Below are 20,608 nucleotides of genomic sequence, written 5' to 3'. Positions count from 1 at the left end.
CAAAATTTGGAGTTCTGCATCCATAGGGCCGAGGCCTCCTTGCTGACAAATTAGGATTATTTCCTCTGCAGAGGGGGGATATCAAACCTATTTAGGGGATATTCAGGGTTTTTTTAGCTGGGCCCTGGTGCCCTGGGAATTAATTCCAACCACAGTGGGAAAATAAATCACTGGGGAGCTGAGAAATACATATGATAATTGGGGGATTTGCATAAAAGCTATTTCTGGCCCTTTCTGACATGATGGATGTTGCTGGTTGAGGTTTCTCCTGGGGTTATTCCCACCTGGAGCCAAAAAAAAAAAAAAAAAAAAGAAAAAAAGCCATGTCCAAGCTGATGGAGGGAGAAGGGTCCCTCCAGGGGATGATTTATCCCAAATCAGGGTGAAACTCTGGAGCCTGGGGAGCAGGGAAATGAGGAATGTGGAATGAGGAATGTGCTTGGAAAGCTTCAGGTTAGAACTGCAGTTCTCCTGGAGAGAATTATTGTGGATTTTTCTCCTCAGAATGTGACTGAACTTCCAATCACTTTGGAATCAGGAGTCCTGTCCCATTTTCCTGCTTTTGCTGATTGTTCCTTGTCACTTCAGCAGCTCCAGGTTTGGGTGTGCTGGTAGCTCTAACAAATCGTTAAATAATTAAATAAAATAATAAAAATAAATACTTAAATTTAATTAATTACATTTCCAGCTTTCAGAGAAAAAAAAAAAAAACCACCCAAAACAACCCAGGAAAATGAGTAAATAAATACAATATTCAGCATCCAAATCTTGTGCCACGAGGTTGCAGGCTTGAGTGTGCTGGGATGTAATTAGTTGTTTAATTAGGGTCAGACTGCTCAGGATGAAGCTCCTTGAGTGGCTGAAGTAATGCTGTGTGCAGATCTGCAGCTTTATGTTCTCTGGATTAATTGCATTATTCCAACATTTCATGCTTTTGTAGCCTGCACAGGTTAATATTTGGGTACTAGACACAAATCAAAGTCGTCTGAAGCATCACCCAAACTCCTGGTTCACCATCCTGGGGCTCTGGGGGGAAATCCTGCTTTTCACAACAGCAAAAATCTCTAAATTTCATTTTCTGTGCATTGCAAAAATCCTGTGTTCGTTCTTAGAAAAGAAAACACAGGACAGCTCAGCCTGAACTGTATAAACACCTTTTTTTAATTTTTTTTTGTTTGAACTTTGAGGGTTTTATCCCCCTGGGAATCCACACCTGCTCAGGTTTTGCTGATTATAAAAGCAAGGAAGGGCGAGAAGAAGATTTTGGGTTTCCTGGGCTTCGGTTCCTTGCCCCAAACTGAGGTGGGACGTGGCCGCAGAGCTCCTCGGCACTCACCTGCTCCTTCTCCTTCCCGACTTTTGCTGATTTTGTGTTGTGTGCAGCAGCTGAAAGAAGCACCAACCCACATTTGGGGATTTAATCTGTTAAAAGTCAGGATATTTATTGAATTTGCAAAGGTCTCGTGCATTTGAGTGGGGTTTGTGCCTTTTTTTTTTTTTTTTTGTCTTTTTGCTGGTCAGGTAAAGAATCCAAGAAACAAAACTCCATTGATTTCTGCTGATGGGGGATGTGAAACTCTTCTCTAATTTAATGAATCCCTTCTTTTTCTGTTTGTTCAGCCTGTCCTAGGCTGGGTTAAGGACTCTGCCCCTAAATTGGATTTGAAAAGCAGAGATTCCCAAAGCAGCTGAGAGCCTTGGAGCACAAACTTCTCTGGGAGTCCTGCTCCTAAATGATGCAGAGGGGCTGCAAAAATCCAAAATTTGGGTGGAACGGGAGAGGAAAAAACAGGGATTATGGATGTGGAGATGCTGAGGATTGTGTGTGCCAAAAGTCCATAAATTCTCTCCTGCTCTGACCACGACTCAGGAGAATTTCCTGAGCCACAAATTAAAATACTCAGCGTTTACTCCATGCCCAGAATTGCAGATTTTGGGTGGGAAAAGGCACCTGGAGATCCCAGCACACAAATATCGATATCAGTGAAAGCACCAGGGCAGGCAGGAGATTAAACAGAGGCGATCCAAATCACCTGTAAAAATCCTCTTAAAAAAAACCAAACAACTTTTTGGGGATGTTCGGGAGATTTTGATGCTTGTAGAAGCTGCTGCGGGATCCGTGAGCAGGGCGGGGCTTGGTGTTGATTGATTGATTGTGCTAATTGTGTTAATTGCGGCGTGGTTTTGGCAGGTGATCAAACTCACCTTCGAGGAATTCGAGCTGGAGAGAGGCTACGACACGCTGACAGTGGGGGATGGAGGCCAGGTCGGAGACCAAAAAACTGTTCTTTACGTGTGAGTAACAATTCCCTCCTGCTGGAATGCACCTGGCCAGGTGGGGCTGGTTTTTGGGGACCCGCTGCTTTTTGGGCAAGTCGTCACTTTTGGGGACAGAAATTGTCCCCTCTGTTCTTCCCTCCCCCTTAGGGAGAGGCTGAGGCTCTCCAGGGAGCTGGGAAAAGCTGGGATACAAAAGGAAAAGCAGCCCAGGCAGCAGCAGGAGCAGTTTGGATCTCTCTCTCTCTCCTGCTGCCATCATTTTGAGCTGTAAATCCAAGATTTTTGGAGTGACATCCCCAACATTTCTCACCCAGGGTGCGTCTGGGGCAACGAGGCTTCTTCCAGGCTGGGATTTGGGATTTTTGCATCCTTTTCTTGCAGACCTGATGTTCTGTGGAGGTTTCTTCATGTGCAGATGGTCCTGCTTTCCCTCCAGGCTTCTCCAGAGCCACTCCAGCAAAGCTGGTGTGCTCTGGCAGCTGATGGAGAAATTAATTGTATTTTTTTTCTTCTTCCTCTTGTTTTTCCACATGATGCAGCCTCCCACTCCATTTTCACATATCAGCATTTCTTTGTCTCTCCCAAACATCTTTTTCCCCGAGGTTTTGTTTCTTCCCAGCACGTGGACAGGGGTGATCCTTGGTCAGGAGCCCCAGCCTGGAATGTGGAGGTTGAGGTGTAATTCAGGTGTCCCAGAACATTTCACAGCCTGCAAAATCCCTGCCATGGATTTGGTAGAAATTCCTGCCACGATTTCCCGTTCCAGCCCTTCTAGTTTGCCTAAGACCTACAAAGATTTTCCTTGGGTTGGATTTTAATCATTCCTTGTTTTTTCCCCATTCCCTGTTATCTCCTCAGCACTTTGCTGATGCAAATTTGGAATATCTGTGACTGAGCAAGGTGCAGTGCAGGAATCTTTTCCCAGGAAGTTTCTAGTAAATTCCTGGTGATAATCCTTCCAGTGATTTTTTTTTATTATTATTAATAATCTGGGAGGATTAATTGAAAAGCAATTAAATGGGAGAGAGGTGTGAAGACCACGGTGCTAATTAATGCGCTTGAAAGTCCATGGATCACTTTTCTCAGAATTTTCTGCCCACTCTCAGCTGGATTCCCAGATCAGGAATAATATCTGGATACAAAGAGAGGTTTCTTTGGAAGAATCAAAATGCAGAAACTCCTGTCAAAGGCAATAATTCCAATTTTCTTCCTGCTCTTCACTTCCCCTTGGCTGTCGAGGAGCTCAGCCCTGCTGCCTTTCCAATCAAGGAACGCACTTGAGTGGAGTTGCACAGCAGCAGATTCCATCCCAAACAGAGCTGGGAAGGACCATTTGTTTCCAGGCTCATTCCCATCCCTGGAAAATGGGAGCAGAGCAGATTGTTAGGCTGAGCTTCCTGACTTGCAGAAGAAATTTGATTTCCTGAAGTAACAAGCACCCAAATCAATCACCCAGCTTGTTAAAAGTGGGGTGGCAAAGGATGCAGAAAGCTTTGAAGGACCTTTTCCTGGGAGGTTTTTTCCTCTTGGAGTGTTCATCATTCCTGCCCGGCTGCAGTTTCAGTAAATAAACTGAGAATTGACAATAACACTCCTGAACATCTCTGGGATGCAAAACAGGCACTAAAACCAAGATCACTTCTTCATTTAACAGCACCCTGGGATCAATAAAATTCCTGCTGCAGGTCAGAGCAATCACAGGGCAGAGCTTGGCTGGGACTGTGATTGCAGACAAACAAAAACCACTCCAGGCCCCAGAGCCTGGCTGCTGCAGGTTCCCTGTCCTGGGGCCTGTGGGGTGCCTGGCATGGGGAGGAGAGGCCTGGGATGTCCAGGGTGCTCCCATTTCCCTGAGATCCCTGCCCTGGAAAGGAGCTGGCACTCGCTCGGGGTCTGGGTGCTGGGATGACCCCAGGAGTGTCAAAGTCCTCATTTCCAGCCCGTGCAGCCAAAGGAGTCCGAAATGTGTAGGATTGACTCCTCGGGGTTGTTTGTTTTTCCTTATCTATAACATTCTTTCTCTGACCTGCTGAGCTCTGTCCAGCGAGGAGGCCGTGGCATTCTGTCCCCAGCCTCGGGTGGAATTTACATTTTATATCAAAAATTATGAGTCGTATGTTTACAATATTGTACCAATATCTATCATTTATGTTGGACAGTGAGTCTCTACCTTAAACCAGCAGCAAAGTGTCACCATCACACCAAGACATGGAGGGCAAGGAGAAGGAGAAGAAGGTTGGGACACACCCAAATCCCTCCATCTTGTCCCCTTGAACCCCATTCTAAAAACCCTAAAATTCTACTTTTTCACTCTGTGTCAACTCAACTACCACATTACTCAAAACCTTGTGGCTTGTAATTCCTCATACGGAGTTGGCAGCTTTTTCCACTGGCTGAAATGGAAGCCACGGGTGTTTTTGACTTCTTGCCAGGGTCTGGAGACAGCCAGGGCAGCCAGAGGGATGTGCTGGACTCCGACAGCGCTTGGCAGGGAGCAGGTTAATGTCACCTGCACTGGGTGGGCGACACAGCCCTGGGAGCTGCCTCGGAGTCCTGGAATGGTTTGGGGTAGAAGGATCTCAAAGTCATCCAGTGCCATGGCAGGGACACTTCCACTGTCCCAGGAGCTCCCAGCCCCGTCCAGCCTGGCCTTGGGCACTGCCAGGGATCCAGGGGCAGCCACAGCTGCTCTGGGCACCTGTGCCAGGGCCTCGCTGCCCTCACAAGCAGGAATTTCTTCCCAACATCCCACCCAGTTCTCCCCTTTTCCAGCTGGAAGCCATTCCCCCTTGTCCTGGTGCTGAGCCCCTCTCCAGCTCTCCTGCAGCTCCTGCCAGGCGCTGCCAGGGCTCCACTCCACCTTCCCTTCTCCAGGATGAACATTCCCAGCTCCCCCAGCCTGGATCCTGTCCCTTTATCAGCTTCACATCCCTCCTCTGGCCTTGCTCCAGCAATTCCATGTCCCTCTTCTGTTGAGTTCACTTTTATCCAGGAGCCTTTCAAGTGTTGCTGTTGTACCTGGGGCCAGGCCCAACCCAGAGCTGAATTTGGATTTATTTAAACCCTGCAGGAAAGATTAAAAAACCCTCTCACCCCCTCTCCACTTGCTCTTAATTTCTGAATTTCTCGCAGATAATACCTCAGCAGAAACAGGATAATCACAACATTAAACACAGGCAACACAAGAGCCCTGCTCCTGGAATAATCACCCTGCCCACACAAATGCTGTTCCTGCTTCCAGGAGCACAGGGGAGGGAGCCGAGCTCCACGTGGGCATCTGCCTTGTGCAAAAATGCTCCTGTGGGTGGGGGAATAAAGCTCCAAAGCTGTGTTGAACCACCACGAGGTGATTAATCCCAGAGGCTGAATGAGCCTCATTAACAGGGAGAGATCAGCAACATTTCCCTACATCTGCTCAGCCCTGCTGGGAGGATCCCGAGGGGAAGGCAGAGCCCCGATCCTGCTGGGATTAGTGGCACTTCTCAAGGGGTGTTCAAGGGGCTCGTGCTTTGTCTGCTGGGTGCTTTTTTTGATTTTTTTTTTTGATCCTTGTAGAAACTTCTCCCAGGGCAGCAGTGGAGCAGGGAACTGGTGGGAAGTCATTTTCTGTGCCAGGGCAGTTCAGAGGATTCAGTCACTCAGGGCACAGTTTGGCTTCTGGGAATTTTATTTCTTTGCTGATGTTTTGCCTCAGCAAGCAGGGAAACGATTCCTTTTGCTGCTGGGTGATCTGTTCCAATACCAGCAGTGAATTGTAATTATTGCAGGAAGGGTGGTGGGGAAAGATTCAGCATGGGGGCAGAACATGACAAGATTTTCATCAGGCTCAAAAATCTCCCAGTTTTTTGGGGTGATTCTTAATTAGTTTGGCATTTCCCTTCTCCTGCAGAGTTTTTATTTGAGGGTGGTGAATCTGAGGCTGCTTGGAGGCTGTTGATTTGTCGATGTTATTTATTTTTTGCAGCCTGACGGGCACCACGGTCCCCGACCTCATCGTCAGCACCCAGCACCAGATGTGGCTCCTCTTCCAGACCGACAGCGTCAGCAACCTGCTGGGCTTCAAAGCCACCTATGAAGGTAGCCCAGGCTCCTCCCTCCCAATTCCCCTTTTCCCAGAGGATCAGGGACCAGCTGAGTGCAGGGATTTGGGAGAAAAGGGAGCTCCTCTGTAGGAATCTGGTATTGATGATTCTGAGATTGTAGAAAATCTCTGTCAGCCAAAGCAGAAGCCAGAATTGGTCTGTGCTGGTTTCCAGGTTGTTTATTCTGTTTATCTCTCACATGTTCTGCTGCCCTGCCCAGCTCTGTCCTGCAGGGCAGCGTGTGGGGCTCTGCCCTCAGTGGGATGTGACAAACATTAAATACCAGAAACTCCCTGGGCTGGATTTACAAGAACGTGCCAATATCTGTCACCTACGTTGGACAGTGTGTCCCCAGCCTGAACCAACAGAAAAATGCCAACACCACAGTGAGACATGGAGGGCATGAAGAAGGAGAAAAAGGACAAGACACACCCAATTTCCTCTGTCTTGTCCCCTTTGGACCCCTCATCTAGAATCCTAAAATTTTACTTTTGCACCCGTGCCACACTTAATTATTACTGATATCAAACACTCAGAGCTTGTAATTGATTCTGTAAGATTGAAAACTCTTTTCCATGGACAGAGATCACAGACAGTGTGTCTGGGGGCTCTGTCCAGGGGGTTCCTGACCCCTGCCAGGGTCCCAGGGCAGCCAGAGGGAAGCCCTGGATTCCCACACTCCTCTAAGTAAATCAAAGCTCTGCAGGTTATTTTTTTCTTTAAAATTTTCCTTTCCCATCCAAGCTGGCTGGGTGGGGGTTGTCCCATTGCCTTTTCAGGTGTTTTGTTGGGAAAAGTTGGGAATTTTTAGGTGTTTGATTGGAAAAAGTTGGGAATTTTTAGGTGTTTTATTGGAAAAAAGTGGGCAATTTCAGCTGACAGCAACAGACTGTGCCTGTGGGAGGGGATGGGATGGGGAATCCGTGGTCCCAGCAGATCACTGGTGTGAGCTGCTTTAAACTGGGACTTGGCTGGGCTGTTTCGAGTGAAATAAAAGTTAATATTGGGATTTCTTTAAAGAAATTCCCAGAATGCAGCAAGATGTGAGTGCTCGAGTCTGGCCTAAGCCTGTGGGTTTGCTGTTGTCACAGGTGCTGGCAAAAATAGGGAAATTGTGAGGGAAAATCTCCCTGGTTTGTGCTGGAAGTGCCCAGTGGGAGCATTGGGCTCTGGATTTTCCAGCCCCAAATGCACATTATTCATTTTGAAGGTGTTTCCTTGGCTGCCCCTGTTTGCAGCTGTGTAAATCTGTTTGTTCTCAGTTCAGCTCTGGCAGGGTCTGGCTCGTTGATGTTGCCCAAGGTCACTCCCAAATCTCCAATCCCAACTTTTATCCTCCTGAACAGATTTTTTTCATCGTAATGGACAGCAATTCTGGATTTCCAGTGCTTGGCAGAAGGAGCTTGGATTAAGTTCCACTTTCCTGGAGAATCCTTTCCTTCCCTCTGCACAGAGCTGAGGGATGCTGAAAATTCTGGGAGAGAACTCCAAGTTTTCTGGGATCCTGGGGTTTCTCTTCCCCCTCTTTTCCTTTCATCCTGGGTGATTTTTTGGGAAAACTCCTTGCCCTGGAGCTGGAGCCTTCCACATCCATCAGGATATTCCTGTAGAATTCCCAGCCCATTGTAACAGCTGGGCTAAAGGATTCCTTCACGCCACGTTTTTCAGAAGTTCCAGAGAAATTTCAGATTGATTAAAGACAATCCAGACTCCCATCATTTCCTCCTTCTGAGGGATATTCCCCTATTTGGACTGAAGTCTCCAAAAAAACATTTTAAAACACTTATTTCTTCTACCAATGAACCTGAGTTTATGCCAAGCAATAGCAGAAAAGTCAATTAATTTTATAAATTCCTGTGGTAACAACAGAAACATCATAACATGAAAAAAAAAAAACAAAAAAACAAACAGTGAAAACCAGAACAAAGCCAAATTGTAATTTATTATTGTACTGTTTTAATAGAAAGCGAGAATTTCAAATTAAAACCAGATTTATGGACGCTCCCGCACTAATTTAATTTGGATTTCTGCTGGAATTGGGAAGGAGCTGACTCAGGTCTGAGCCCCCTGCTGCAGGCAGGGGATGATTAAAGGCTGTTTCTTGTCGGGGGAGTGCTGAGCAAGGCTTTGGCTGTGGAGAGCTGGAATTCAGCCCCACGGTGCTAAAGAGGCTTAGGAGCTCTGCAGGGCTGCAGCTGGAGATTTCCTCCCCTGCCCTTTGTGCTTTTAATCAAACTTTTTCATCTTGCCACAGGAATCGCTACAATTGATTTACTTTTATGCTATTGCTTGGAATAAACTCCAGTTCTTCAGCAGAAGAAATAAGGGATTTTTGTGTTTTTTGTTTTTTAGACTTTGCTGGGATGTGCTGCTGCTTCCTGCAGCTCTTTTGCCAATTATACAGGTGGGAATCCAGGCCTGGGTTTATCTTTTTTAGGTTCTGCATCTCCTGCCCTCCCCGTTTTGTTGGTGTTGGGGTCTGTCAGGAGGCCAGGAGGTTTCCATCCCTCCTGCTCTGCTTTCCCACTCAATTAAATGTGAATTCCATGGCTTGGGTTTGTCACGAAGCAGGAGCCACGGACGGGATTTGAGTGCTGAGCTCTGCCAGGCTCCTGCTCCTGGCCCAAAGCTCAGCACAGGTTTGGTGTGGTGCTGATCCCAGCAGAGCCAGCCCCAGTGCTGCTGCTTTTGGAGGCAGGAAGGGATTTATTTTCCTTTTTGTTCATCCCCTCCTTGTTGTGTTTCCTCTTTAGATCCTTTTTTCCTCCTTCAGGCTGGTTTGGGGTGGAAGGGGCTTTAAAGCCCAGCCTGTTCCACCCCTCCACGGGGTCAGAACCAGAGCATCCTTTGGGCTGGAATGAGATTTTTATTCATTCTTGGAGGCAAAACCTGAAAGGCAACAGAAACACCCTGGTCTTGATTCCTCCAAATTCCTACCTGGCTCCATTAGCTTTAATTAATTAAGCCAAGGTGATTTAAGTACAAAATCCTGTGCTTGAGGTAAAATATTTTCCTGAGTATTTCCTGCCTGGGGGTGACGTTTGTGGGGTTTCCTCAGTCTGACAAATCCTTCACCCTGTGGCTACCCTGCCAGAAACCAGAGTTTGACTTGCTGGCAGCTCCAAAAATCCTCATTTTCGCCCTTAAATGGGGAAGGCAAGGGCAGGAATTCCCAGGAAGGGTTCGGGGAGGGTGAGGGAGCTTTTTTTCTCCTTCCTCACCCAATTTCCCACCCACCACCCTCAGCCAAACAGCACAAAGAGCTCTGCAAAATTCCTGCTGCCACATTTTCCCTCAGAAAACGCCGTTTTGTCAAAAATTTCCCGCTGTATGAATAATATTTGATGGAGAAAGCTGTGAAAGATTCATGTCAACTTGTTTCCTTTCAATAATGTCAAAACACTTGGTTTGGGTGTTCTTGTTTAGTTTTGACTTTTATTATTCTAATGTGGAAGTGATTTTGCTTTAAACATTCATCAGGAGGAATGTTTCAATCTTATTGAAGTAACATGTTTTGATATTTTTGAATCACTCCTCTTTTTTTTTTTATGGAACTTCTGCCCTGCTAAATATTTCATGGGTTTTACTCCCTACACAAAGAAATGCAGAAACCAGGGGATTTTTCTCAGGTCAGAAAACGGAATTTCCAAATAAATTCAATTCCCTGACCTCTGTAAGGTGATGAAACCTTCAAGCTGTGTTTGCCTGATGCTGACAAGGAGAGGGTGGGAATTGGGAGCTCAAATTCCTCATTTTTCTCCCATTTTTAACCCCCTGATTTGAGCTGGGATCATGCAGAATGACAGGAAAGGGTGAGGAGAGGCTGCCACAATGGGAATTTTTTATGTCCATTTGTGGAGGAGTTTTGGGGCTGCCACGATGGGAATTTTTTGTGTCTGTGTGTGGAGTTTTAGGGCTGCCAGAATGAGAATTTTTGATTTCCAGTTGTGGAGTTTTGGAGCTGCCAGGATGGAGTCAGGCAGGAATTTTTTGTGTCCAATTTTGGAGGAGTTTTGGGGCTGCCACAATGGGAATTTTTTGTGTCCATGCGGGGAATTTTGGGGCTGCCAGGATGGAGTCAGGCAGGAATTGTTTGTGTCCATTTTTGGAGGAGTTTTGGGGTTGCCACAATGGGAATTTTTTGTGTCTGTGTGTGGAGTTTTGGGGCTGCCAGGATGGAGTCAGGCAGGAATTTTTAATGTCCATATGTGGAGGATTTTTGGGGCTGCCAGAATGGGAATTTTTGATTTCCAGTTGTGGAGTTTTGGGGCTGCCAGGACGGAGTCAGGCAGGAATTTTTTGTGTTCATGTGTGGAGGAGTTTTGGGGCTGCCAGAATGGGAATTTCTTGTGTCCATATGTGGAATTTTGGGGCTGCCACGATGGAGATAGGCAGGAATTTTTTATGTCCATTTGTGGAGGAGTTTTGGGGCTGCCACAATGCGAACTTCTTGTGTCTGTGTGTGGAGTTTTGGGTCTGCCACGATGAGAATTTTTTGGTACAGGATGAGCTGGGAGGTGAATCCACTCCTGCTCCATGTCCTGAGGGATGGCGGGAGTGAGGCGTGTTGGTGGCACAGAATCCTGGGACGCTTTGGATCAAGGCAGGATCTCAAAGCCCATCCCAATCCATGGGCAGGGACAGCTCCCACTGCCCCAGGGTGCTGCAGCCTGGCTGGGGACACTGCCAGGGATGGGAATCCTCACCCAAAGCCAACAAGCAGAGGGATCCCAGGACATCCAGCAGCTGTGACAGCAGCCCTGGGGACACTGGGGACACTGGGGACAGCCCTGCAGCTCCCAGGGCCATCACTGGCATTGCTAACTGCATTTCCAGGCTGTGGGGAGGGAAGGGATGACAGCCGTGGGTGTTTGGAGTGGCAGCAGGGAGCGTCCCCAGCCCGCCGGGCCCCTCAGGCATGCTGATGAATGTTCCAAATCCACTCCTCCCATCCCAGCTCGTTGCTATTCCTTGAGTTTTCCAGCTGAATTTTCATTTCATGCTAGGCACTGTTGGCCTTGTGCGTTTTTGCTGGGAGGAATGAACAGTTCAGTGCAGCTTTAACACCCCAAATTTTCATTTTCCATCCCCAATATGCAAGTGCAGCTCCTAAACAGTTGGATTTGGAAGCTGTGCAGGAAGATCCGTAAATCCTGGCCAAGTGCTTTCACTGAGAGGCAAAAAGCGCAGCCTGTTTCACGAAAACTTTTAATATTAATTTATGTTAAATTATTTTGGGGATGCTTCATTAGCTAGCAGTGAGTTTTCTGCTCGAGGTGCAGCAGAAGCTCCGTGACTTCTGCTCGAAATACACCTGGATGTGGAGTTGCCTGGAGCCAGAATAATAATGAGGGATGCTTGTTGTTATTCCAGCCAAATTGGGATATTAGAGGGAGTCATGCAAATCTCAGCTTCCATGATTTGCCTCTGCAAAGGAAGTGTCATAAAAGAGATTTCCAATTTGGTGCAGGAAATTGGAAGCGGGGAGGAAAAGACAGCGAGACTGATCAGAGATGATGGGGATAAAAATCAGAGGATTGGGAGAGGAGAAGAGTGTGGAGTGAGTAAATAATGTGGGAACACTCAGGAGGATGAAGGAGTGAAGATTTTGGGGATAAAAAACAAAGGATTGGGAGAGGAGAGGAGCTTGGAGCAGATAAATAATGTGGGAACACTCAGGAGGATGAAGGAGTGAATATTCTGGGGATAAAAACCAGATTGGGAGAGAGGAGTGTGGAGCAGGTAAATAATGTGGGAATACTCAGAAGGAATGAAGATTTGGGGAATAAAAAATAGAGGACTTTGAGAGGAGAAGAGTGTGGAACAGATAAATAATGTGGGAACACTAAGGAGGAATGAAGGAGTGAAGTTTTTGGGGATAAAAACCAGAGGACTGGGAGAGGAGAGGAGCTTGGAGCAGGTCAGTAACGTGGGAACACTCAGGAGGATGAAGGAGTGAATATTTTGGGGATAAAAACCAGAGAATTGGGAGAGAGGAGTGTGGAGCAGATAAATAATGTGGGAACACTCAGAATGAGTGAAGTTTTTAGGGATAAAAAACAGATGTCTCTGAGAGGAGAGGAGTGTGGAACAGGTAAATAATGTGGGAACACTCAGGAGGAATGAATTTTTTAGGGATAAAAACCAGAGGACTGGGAGAGGAGAGGAGTGTGGAACAGGTAAATAATGATAAACACTCAGGAGGAATGAAGTTTTTGGAGCTAATAGTGATCCAGGGCAGGGAGCCCTTTGGAAATGGGCTTGGAGGGAGCAGGGGATAACAGGAAATTGTGCCTGGGGTTCATTTGGAGTCCAAATGAGAGAGGGATTAACTCAGTGTGGGGACAAGGCAGGAATGGGAATGGGATTGGGGAAGGGAGGGAAGGAGAAGGAACAACCCAGCAAATTCCCTCTGTGTCCCTGTGCCAGGGAGCTGAGGGTTGCTCCTGCTTGGAGAGATGTGAGCCCTTGAATTCAGAATTTCCTAGAGCAGAGGAGAGCACGAGCTGCTTTGGATCCTTGTGTTCTTCATTTATTTCCCTGTATTTTGTTTTTCTTTTTTTCATTTCAGCTGGGATTGTCACAGAACCTTGGAATGGTTTGGGTTGGGAGGGACATTAAAGATGATCCAGTTCATGGGCAGGGACACCTCCCACTGTCCCAGGGTGCTCCAAGCCCTGGCCTTGGACACTGCCAGGGGCAGCCACAGCTTCTCTGGGAATTCTATTCCAGCCCCTCCCAGCCCTCACAGGGAACAATTCCTCCCTGATATTGAATCCCAATCTCCCCTCCCTCCTCCTGAAACCCTGGATTTGAGGCTGGGCGACCCTCAGGAGGGGTTTTTAGGAGAGAATCAGGGTTGGGATGCCACAACCTGGTAGGGGGTGCACCAGCTGGGCCTCAGCCCCTTCCCCACACCCAAATCCCGTGTTCTCTCTTCCAGCCCCTTCTCCACACCCAAATCCCGTGTTCTCTCTTCCAGCCCTTTCCCACACACAAATTTTGTATTTTCTCTCTTCCAACCCCTTCCTCATACCCAAATTCTTCCTTCCACCCTTTTCCCCACTTCCAAATTCTGTGTTCTTTCTTCCAGCCCTTTCCCACACCCAAACCCTGTGTTTTTTCTTTCACCCTCTTCCCCACACTCAAATTCACTCTTCCAGCCCCTTCTCACACCCAAATTCTGTTTTCTCTCTTCCAGCCCCTTCCCATGCTCAAATTTCTTCCAGCCCCTTCCCCACCCCAAATCCTCTCTTCCAGCCCCTTCCCACACCCAAATTCTGTTTTCTCTCTTCCAACCACTTCCCCACCCAATTCTGTTCCCAAACCCAAATTCCATTTTTTCTCTTCCAGCCCTGTCCCTACACCCAAATTCTTCCTTCCACATTCTTCCCCACACCCAAATTCTGTGTTTTCTCTCTTCCAGCCCCTTCCCACACCCAAATTCTGTGTGTTCTTTTTTCCAGAGATCGACCAGGGCAGCTGTGGTGACCCCGGCGTGCCCGCCTTCGGCCACAGAGAAGGCTCCACCTTCCGCCACGGGGACACTCTGCACTTCGAGTGCCAGCCTGCCTTCGAGCTGAAGGGCCACAAAAGCATAACCTGCCAAAAGAGCAGCCAGTGGTCTGCTCAGAAACCTGTGTGTGTTTGTAAGTGGCTCAGGAGCTCCAGAGCAGCGCCCTGGGTCCTCCCCGAGGGGACCCCGGGGTGGTGGCACCTGCCCGGTGTCACCTTCAGCCAGCTCGGGGAGAGGTTTGGGCTCTTCCCTGGGCACAGCAGAGGGAGATTTGGGCTGGGCTGGGCTCTTCTGCCTTGTCCTGAGGGAAAAATCAGCCCTTGGTGGCCAGCACAGACAGGATGTGGCCAAATTCCGGATTTAAACTTGGATTCTCTTTGCAAAGAGAGTTTTGGGCTGTGCTGGGCTCTCCCTTCCCTTCCCTGAGGGAAAATCAGTTTTTGGTGGCCAGCACAGACAGGACAAAGCAAATTCCAGATTTAAACTTGGATTCTGTTTGCAAAGAGAAATTTGGGCTGTGCTGGGCTCTCACTTCTCTTCCCTGAGGGAAAATCAGTCCATGGTGGCCAGCACAGACAGGATGTGGCCAAATTCCGGATTTAAACTTGGATTCTCTTTGCAAAGAGAGTTTTGGGCTTGCTGGGCTCTCCCTGCCTTGTCCTGAGGGAAAAACCAGCTGTTGGTGGCCTTGCCACAAACAGGACAAAGCAAATTCAAGATTTAAACTTGGATTCTCTTTGCAGAGAGAAATTTGGGTGGTGCTGGGCTCTCACTTCTCTTCCCTGAGGGAAAACCAGCCGTTGGTGGCCAGCAGAGACAGGACATGGCCAAATCTACAATTTAAATTTGGATTCTGTTTGCAAAGAGAGTTTTAGGCTGGGCTGGGCTCTCCCTTCCCTGAGGGAAAATCAGTTTTTGGTGATGGCCAAATCTACAACTTAAACCTGGATTCCGTTTACAAAGAGAGTTTTGGGCTGGGCTGGGCTCTCCCTGCCTTGTCCTGAGGGAAAAATCAGTTGTTGGTGGCCTTGGCACAGACAGGACATGGCCAAATTCAGGATTTCAACCTGAATTCTGGTTTTGGCCCCTCATTTTCTCCTCATGATCCCACCCTCTCCAGGCTCCCTCCTGCCAGGCCTTGCATTTGCATTTCTTGCCCAAGTTCTCAGCAGGTTTGGGACGTCCTGCTCTCCGTGGTGACTCAGGATCACATTTTGGGGTGGAAATGGGAGTTCCTGCATAGTCCCAATAGGGTTTTAATGCTCTCGGTGTCCTCTGTAGATATGCTGGACAATTTTCTTTATTGCCCTGACAGGACCTTCCTGCAGGAGTTTTCCCCAGAGTTTTTCCTCTGTTTTCCTCATTTGGTGATAACCTCACTCTTCTTTTTCTCTCCTTTTCTGCTTTGTTGGCTCTGTTAAAATCTGGGCCTTGGAGCAGGGGAGTGAGGCTGAGCCTGAAAAGGAGAGGAAAATGCAGTCGAGGGAGGGGAGAACGGAGAGGGAGAAAGCAGAAATGTTGTTTTTAGAAGTGCAGCTCCCAAACTGGGTGGGATTCCAGTGGAAATGTGGCGTGGCAGGAGCTGATCCATGGAAAGGATGGAGCTGGGGGGGAAAAAGCAGATCCTGCAGATCTGGATGAGGGTCTGGAGGAGCTGGGGGAGAATTTGGGGTCACGGAGAAGGGGGAGAAGCAGTTTGAAGTCAGTGCCTTTCTTTTCAAACACTTATTTAAGCTCAGTGAAATACCTGGAGAAAGGAAGCAATTCCTCAGAGTCCTGCCTTTCCTTTTCCAGCTGCCATCCCTCCCTTCCTGTTTGTTCTTGGTTTTTTTTTTTTTCTTTGTAAACAAATCAGCTGGAGGTGCTGCTGAGGAAATAAATAGTGGAGTTTTTCCTGATGATCTGGGAGGTGGGCAGCGTTAAACTGGTTCTGTGCTGTTTTTTCCTTTTTAATTTCTTGGAATTTCAGGTGACTTTGGGCAAGTTGGGGTGGTTGAGGCTCGTGCTGAGAGTTTGGAGTGAGAATAAACCTGTGGTTGGTGATCAGGGCAACAGAATTGGGTCACAGCAGAATAGAAAGGAGACTTTTTGGTAAAATAGGATTATTGATGTTGATCAAATGGCAGGAATCTTTCAGTTAAAATATTTCCAGTGTGATCTGTTCTCTGTGGCTCTTGAGATATTCATGGATCAACAAGACAATGTGCAGGCAGTGGGAAAAATACTTCACATCCCCCTCTAGAGCTTCACTCCTGATTTACTGGGGAGCAGGAGGGGTCACGGCAAAATGTGTCTGAATTCCAGGTGGGAAATGTTGGGAGCCCATCAGATGTGAGGTGGGGGGGAAATGAGGGAACCCCCTTTGCTCCTGTGAAATTTGGGGTCGGGGGTTTGTTCCTTTGAAATCTGGGTGTTGGGGGGTTTGTTCCTTGGAAATTTGGGTGTTGGGGGGTTTGTTCCTGTGGTGTTTGGGAGCCTGGTTGGTTTTGGGATGTCTGGGAGTGTGTTCCTCTTAAATATGGTTGTCTGCTTCTGTCAAATGTCAGTGGCTGGGTGTCTTTTTCTGTACAATTGAGATGTCTGAATGTTTGTTTCTGTACAATTTAGATGTCTGAATGTTTCTGTACAATTTAGGTGTCTGAATGTTTGTTTCTGTACAACTTGGGTGTCGGGGTATCTGTTCCTGTACCTTGTGGGTGCCTGGCTGTTTGTTTCTGTACAACTTGGGTGTCAGGGTATCTGTTCCTGTACTTTGTGGGTGTCTGAGTGTTTATTTCTGTGGAATTTGGGTGTCTGAGTGTTTATTTCTGTGCAATTTGGGTGTCTGAGTGTTTATTTCTGCGCAATTTGGGTGTCTGAGCGTTTATTTCTGTCCAATCTGAGTGTCTGCATGGCTGTTTCTGTGCAACTGTGTGTAGCTGGGTGTTTGTTCCTGTTCCATCTGGGTGTCTGTTCCTGTTCAATGTGAGTGTCTGAACGGTTTTTTCCTGTTAAATTTGGGTGTCTGGGTGCCTGTTCCTGTTCAGTTTGAATGTTCGGCTGTCTGGGTGTTTATTTCTGTACCATTTGGGTGTCTGGGTGTTTATTTCTGTCCAATTCAGGTGTCTGGGTGTCGTTTCCTGTTCAATTTGCATGTCTGGGCGTTTATTTCTGTACAGTTTGGATGTCTTTCTGTACCATTTGGGTGTTTGGGTGTTTATTTCTGCACAATTTGAATGTCTGCATGGCTGTTTCTGTGCAACTGTGTGTATCTGGGTGTTTGTTCCTGTTCCATCTGGGTGTCTGTTCCTATTCAATGTGAGTGTCTGAATGGTTTTTTCCTGTTAAATTTGGGTTTCTGGGTGTCTGTTCCTGTTCAATGTGGGTGTCTATTTCTGTGTAATTTGGGTACTTGGGTGTCTGTTTCTGTTCAGTTTCTCTGTTGAGTGTCTGAATGTTTTTTTCCTGTTAAATTCGGGTGTCTGGGTGCCTGTTCCTGTTCAGTTTGGGTGTCTGGGTGTTTATTTCTGTATAATTTGGGTGTCTGGATGTTTATTTCTGTATAGTTTGGGTGTCTTTCTGTACCATTTGGGTGTCTGGGTGTTTATTTCTGTATAATAGGGTGTCTGGGTGTTTCTTTCTGTACAATTCAGGTGTCTGGGTGCCTGTTCCTGTTCAGTTTGGGTGTCTGAGTGTTTGGGTGTCTGGGTGTTTACTTCCATACAGTTTGGGTGTCTTTCTGTACAATTTGAATGTCTGTCTGTGGCTGATGGCTGAACAACCATCCTGCACTGCTTGCACCAGCTCCGTAGTTCCGTTGTTGTCTTTAAAAATGGCATTTCCAGGATTGGGGAATGCGGTGTCTGCCACAGGCCAGGGCAGTTCCACACCCTGAACTCGATTTTGGCCAGAGTTTATTCCTTTTTCTCAGCAAAATGGGCTCGGGGGGGTTATATAAATATGCCTGAAGGAAAACCCTTGTGCTCCCTCAGCTGAGGTTTGTGCTGTGATGTGGGGAGAGGATATCGTGTGGCTGAGGAGATTATTCAGTTTATAAAGGGAGAATCAGCTCCATCATTCCAGCTCTGGAGCTGCCGACACCGAGGATGGAGATGTGGTGAGGGAGTGGGACATCCCAGAACTGCCAAAACCTCCAGATCCAGGGTGGGAATTGCTGTTCAAACATCCTCGTGTGGAGCAGAGAAGAAACCCCTCATTTTCTGATTTTATTTGCAGTAGGAGGCCCCCAAAATTCACTTTATGAGGTTTATTTGACAGAAAGAGCAGGGCCCTGCTGCTCCTGGGGGGGTTGTGCAGTGAGAGAGTTGTAGAGGGATTTTTATTCTTCCCTTCCCTGCTCCTCCTGCCTTTCCCAAGTTTTCATCCTGCATTTTTCTCTGGGTGCTTGACCCGTGCCAGGCAGCGCCGTCCTGTTCCGTGGGGAGTGATGGTGGCACTAGGAGTGACAATAAATGCCATTGTCACCGCCTTGGGCAGTAAAGGCAGAGCTCCTGCCTTGGTTCAGGTGCCCTCTGCCAGGTCTGGGAGAGTCGTTCCAGAATTCCTGCTGCAGGCTCAGTTTGTTGGGATCAGACTTGGAAAATCCAGGTTTTCTGGACCCGCCTCATGTTTGACAGGGAATTAAATGGTGGGGGAGTAAAAGGAGGAGATTTGTGCCCAAAAAAATCCTGGGGAGGGGGAGGATCTGCGCTGACCCCAGCGGGGTTGGGTTGGTTGGCGTCACTCAGCAGAGTTTTGGGATTCACGTGCTCATTCCTGGGAAAGTTTGGGGATAAATCTGGGGAAGTTTGAATGGATTGGGAACAAACACATTCATTTCTGGGAATGGTTGGGTTTGAGATTCATGTGGTCTTTTCCTGGGAAAGTTTGAATGGGTTTGGGATAAATCTGTTCATTCCTGGGAATGTTTGATTTGGTTTGGGATAAATCTGTTCATTCCTGGGAAAGTTTGATTTGGTTTGGGATAAATCTGTTCATTCCCGGGAATGTTTGATTGAGTTTGGAATTCATGTGGTCATTTCTGGGAATGTCTGAATGGAACATGTTCATTTCTGGAAATTTTGATTGGGTTTGGGATTTATGTGGCCATTCCTGAGAATGTTTGATTTGGTTTGGGATAAATCTGTTCATTTCTGGGAGTGTTTGAATGGATTAGGAATAAATCTGTTCATTCCTGGGAGTGTTTGAATGGATTAGGAATAAATCTGTTAATTCCTGGGAAAGTTTTATTCGGTTTGGGATTCACGTGGTCATTTCTGGGAATGTTTGAATGCAACATGTTCATTTCTGGAAATGTTTGATTGCGTTTGGGATTCACGTGGTCATTCTTGGGAGTCTTTGGGTTTTTGGGATAAATCTGGGGAAGTTTGAATGGACTGGGAACAAACACATTCATTTCTGGGAATGGTTGGGTTTGAGATTCATGTGGTCTTCTCCTGGGAATGTTTGAATGGATTGGGGATAAATCTGTTCATTCCTGGGAAAGTTTGAATGGATTTGGAACACATCTATTCATTCCTGGGAGTGTTTGATTTGGCTTGGGTTTCATGTGGTCATTTCCTGGGAAAGTTTGAATGGATTTGGGATAAATCTGTTCATTCCTGGGAATGTTTGACTGGGTTTGGCATTAATGTAGTCGTTCCTGGGAATGTTTGAATGGATTGAGGATAAACATGTTCATTTCTGGGTCTGTTTGGATGGATTGGGAGCAAATGTATTCATCCCTGGCAGTTTTTGATTCCGTTTGGGGATAAATCTGTTCATTTCTGGGAGTGTTTGGGTTTGGGGATAAACCTGTTCATTCCTGGTTGTTTTTGAATGGATTGGGGACAAATGTGTTCATTCCTGGGAATGTGTGAGTGGATTTGGGATAAATCTGTTCGTTCCTGGGTTTGTTTGTTAACACGTGTTCATTCCTGGGAATATTGGAATGGATTGGGAACAAAGGTGTTCATGGATTGGGGATAAACATATTCATTGCTGGGTGTATTTTTGTGAATTTGGAATAAATGTCATCGTTAACATTCCAGTTATTCCTGCCAGAAAAAAATCTGCCACAGGGAAGTGGTGGCTGCCCAAAAGTGTCCCCCTCCCCCTGAGGGACAGTCCCATCCCAGCCTGCAGGAGCTGGATGCAGCACTTGGCAGAGGGGGGAGCAGCACAGGGGAGCTGAACAACAGCAGCACAAGGCTTTGTTTTGGGCCAAACAAACGGCCACAAACTTCCACCTTCTTGTAGCCACTGCAAAAATTCCCAAGGGAGACTGCTGGGAGAGGAAGAGTTCTCTTGGAAATCATGGGAACTCGGGAGAGGAAGGTGCAGAAGCTTTGGAGCATGTCCCAGGAGCAGATGGCTGCAGGATCCCTGGCAGGAGCAGCCCAGCCCTGTCCCAGTGGGGATCAGCAGCTCCCAGTAAGTTTTAAAAAACTTCAGCTCATTCCCAAAGCCAATCCCTGCTCCTGCTGGAGTGGGAGGCAGTGAAACCTGCTCTTCCCTGCACATCTATTTTAAATTCAGTGATATTTTCCTCAAGGTTTGGTTCCCAAAACCTGCCTGGTTTTCATTCTTCTCCTCATACCTGCAGTCCCACCCCCAGACTCAGCCGAGTTGTGTTGCTCTGAAATAACAAAACCCTCCCAGTTAAATCTTGCTCCAAACTCCTTCCCTCACCTCCCACTTGCCCTGTGGTGCCACAGGGTTTTCAGGCAGAAAAAGCACCATGAGATGCAGA

General features: G+C 47.3%; 1 protein-coding gene across 1 annotated transcript in view; it reads left to right on the top strand.

The window, feature by feature from the left end:
• CSMD2 (CUB and Sushi multiple domains 2) overlaps nucleotides 1-20,608 on the top strand; it is a 283,577-nt gene that overhangs the window by 150,664 nt on the left and 112,305 nt on the right. Inside the window, exons 12-14 of the mRNA XM_077788452.1 lie at nucleotides 2,192-2,295; nucleotides 6,245-6,357; nucleotides 13,829-14,011. Of these exons, the coding sequence (XP_077644578.1) occupies nucleotides 2,192-2,295; nucleotides 6,245-6,357; nucleotides 13,829-14,011 (400 nt within the window). The remainder of the gene's footprint in view (nucleotides 1-2,191; nucleotides 2,296-6,244; nucleotides 6,358-13,828; nucleotides 14,012-20,608) is intronic.

Source organism: Lonchura striata, chromosome 26, assembly GCF_046129695.1.
Source record: "Lonchura striata isolate bLonStr1 chromosome 26, bLonStr1.mat, whole genome shotgun sequence".
Lineage (NCBI taxonomy): Eukaryota > Metazoa > Chordata > Aves > Passeriformes > Estrildidae > Lonchura > Lonchura striata.
Note: the sequence above shows the minus strand (reverse complement) of the source record. Positions and strands in the feature narration are given on the sequence as shown.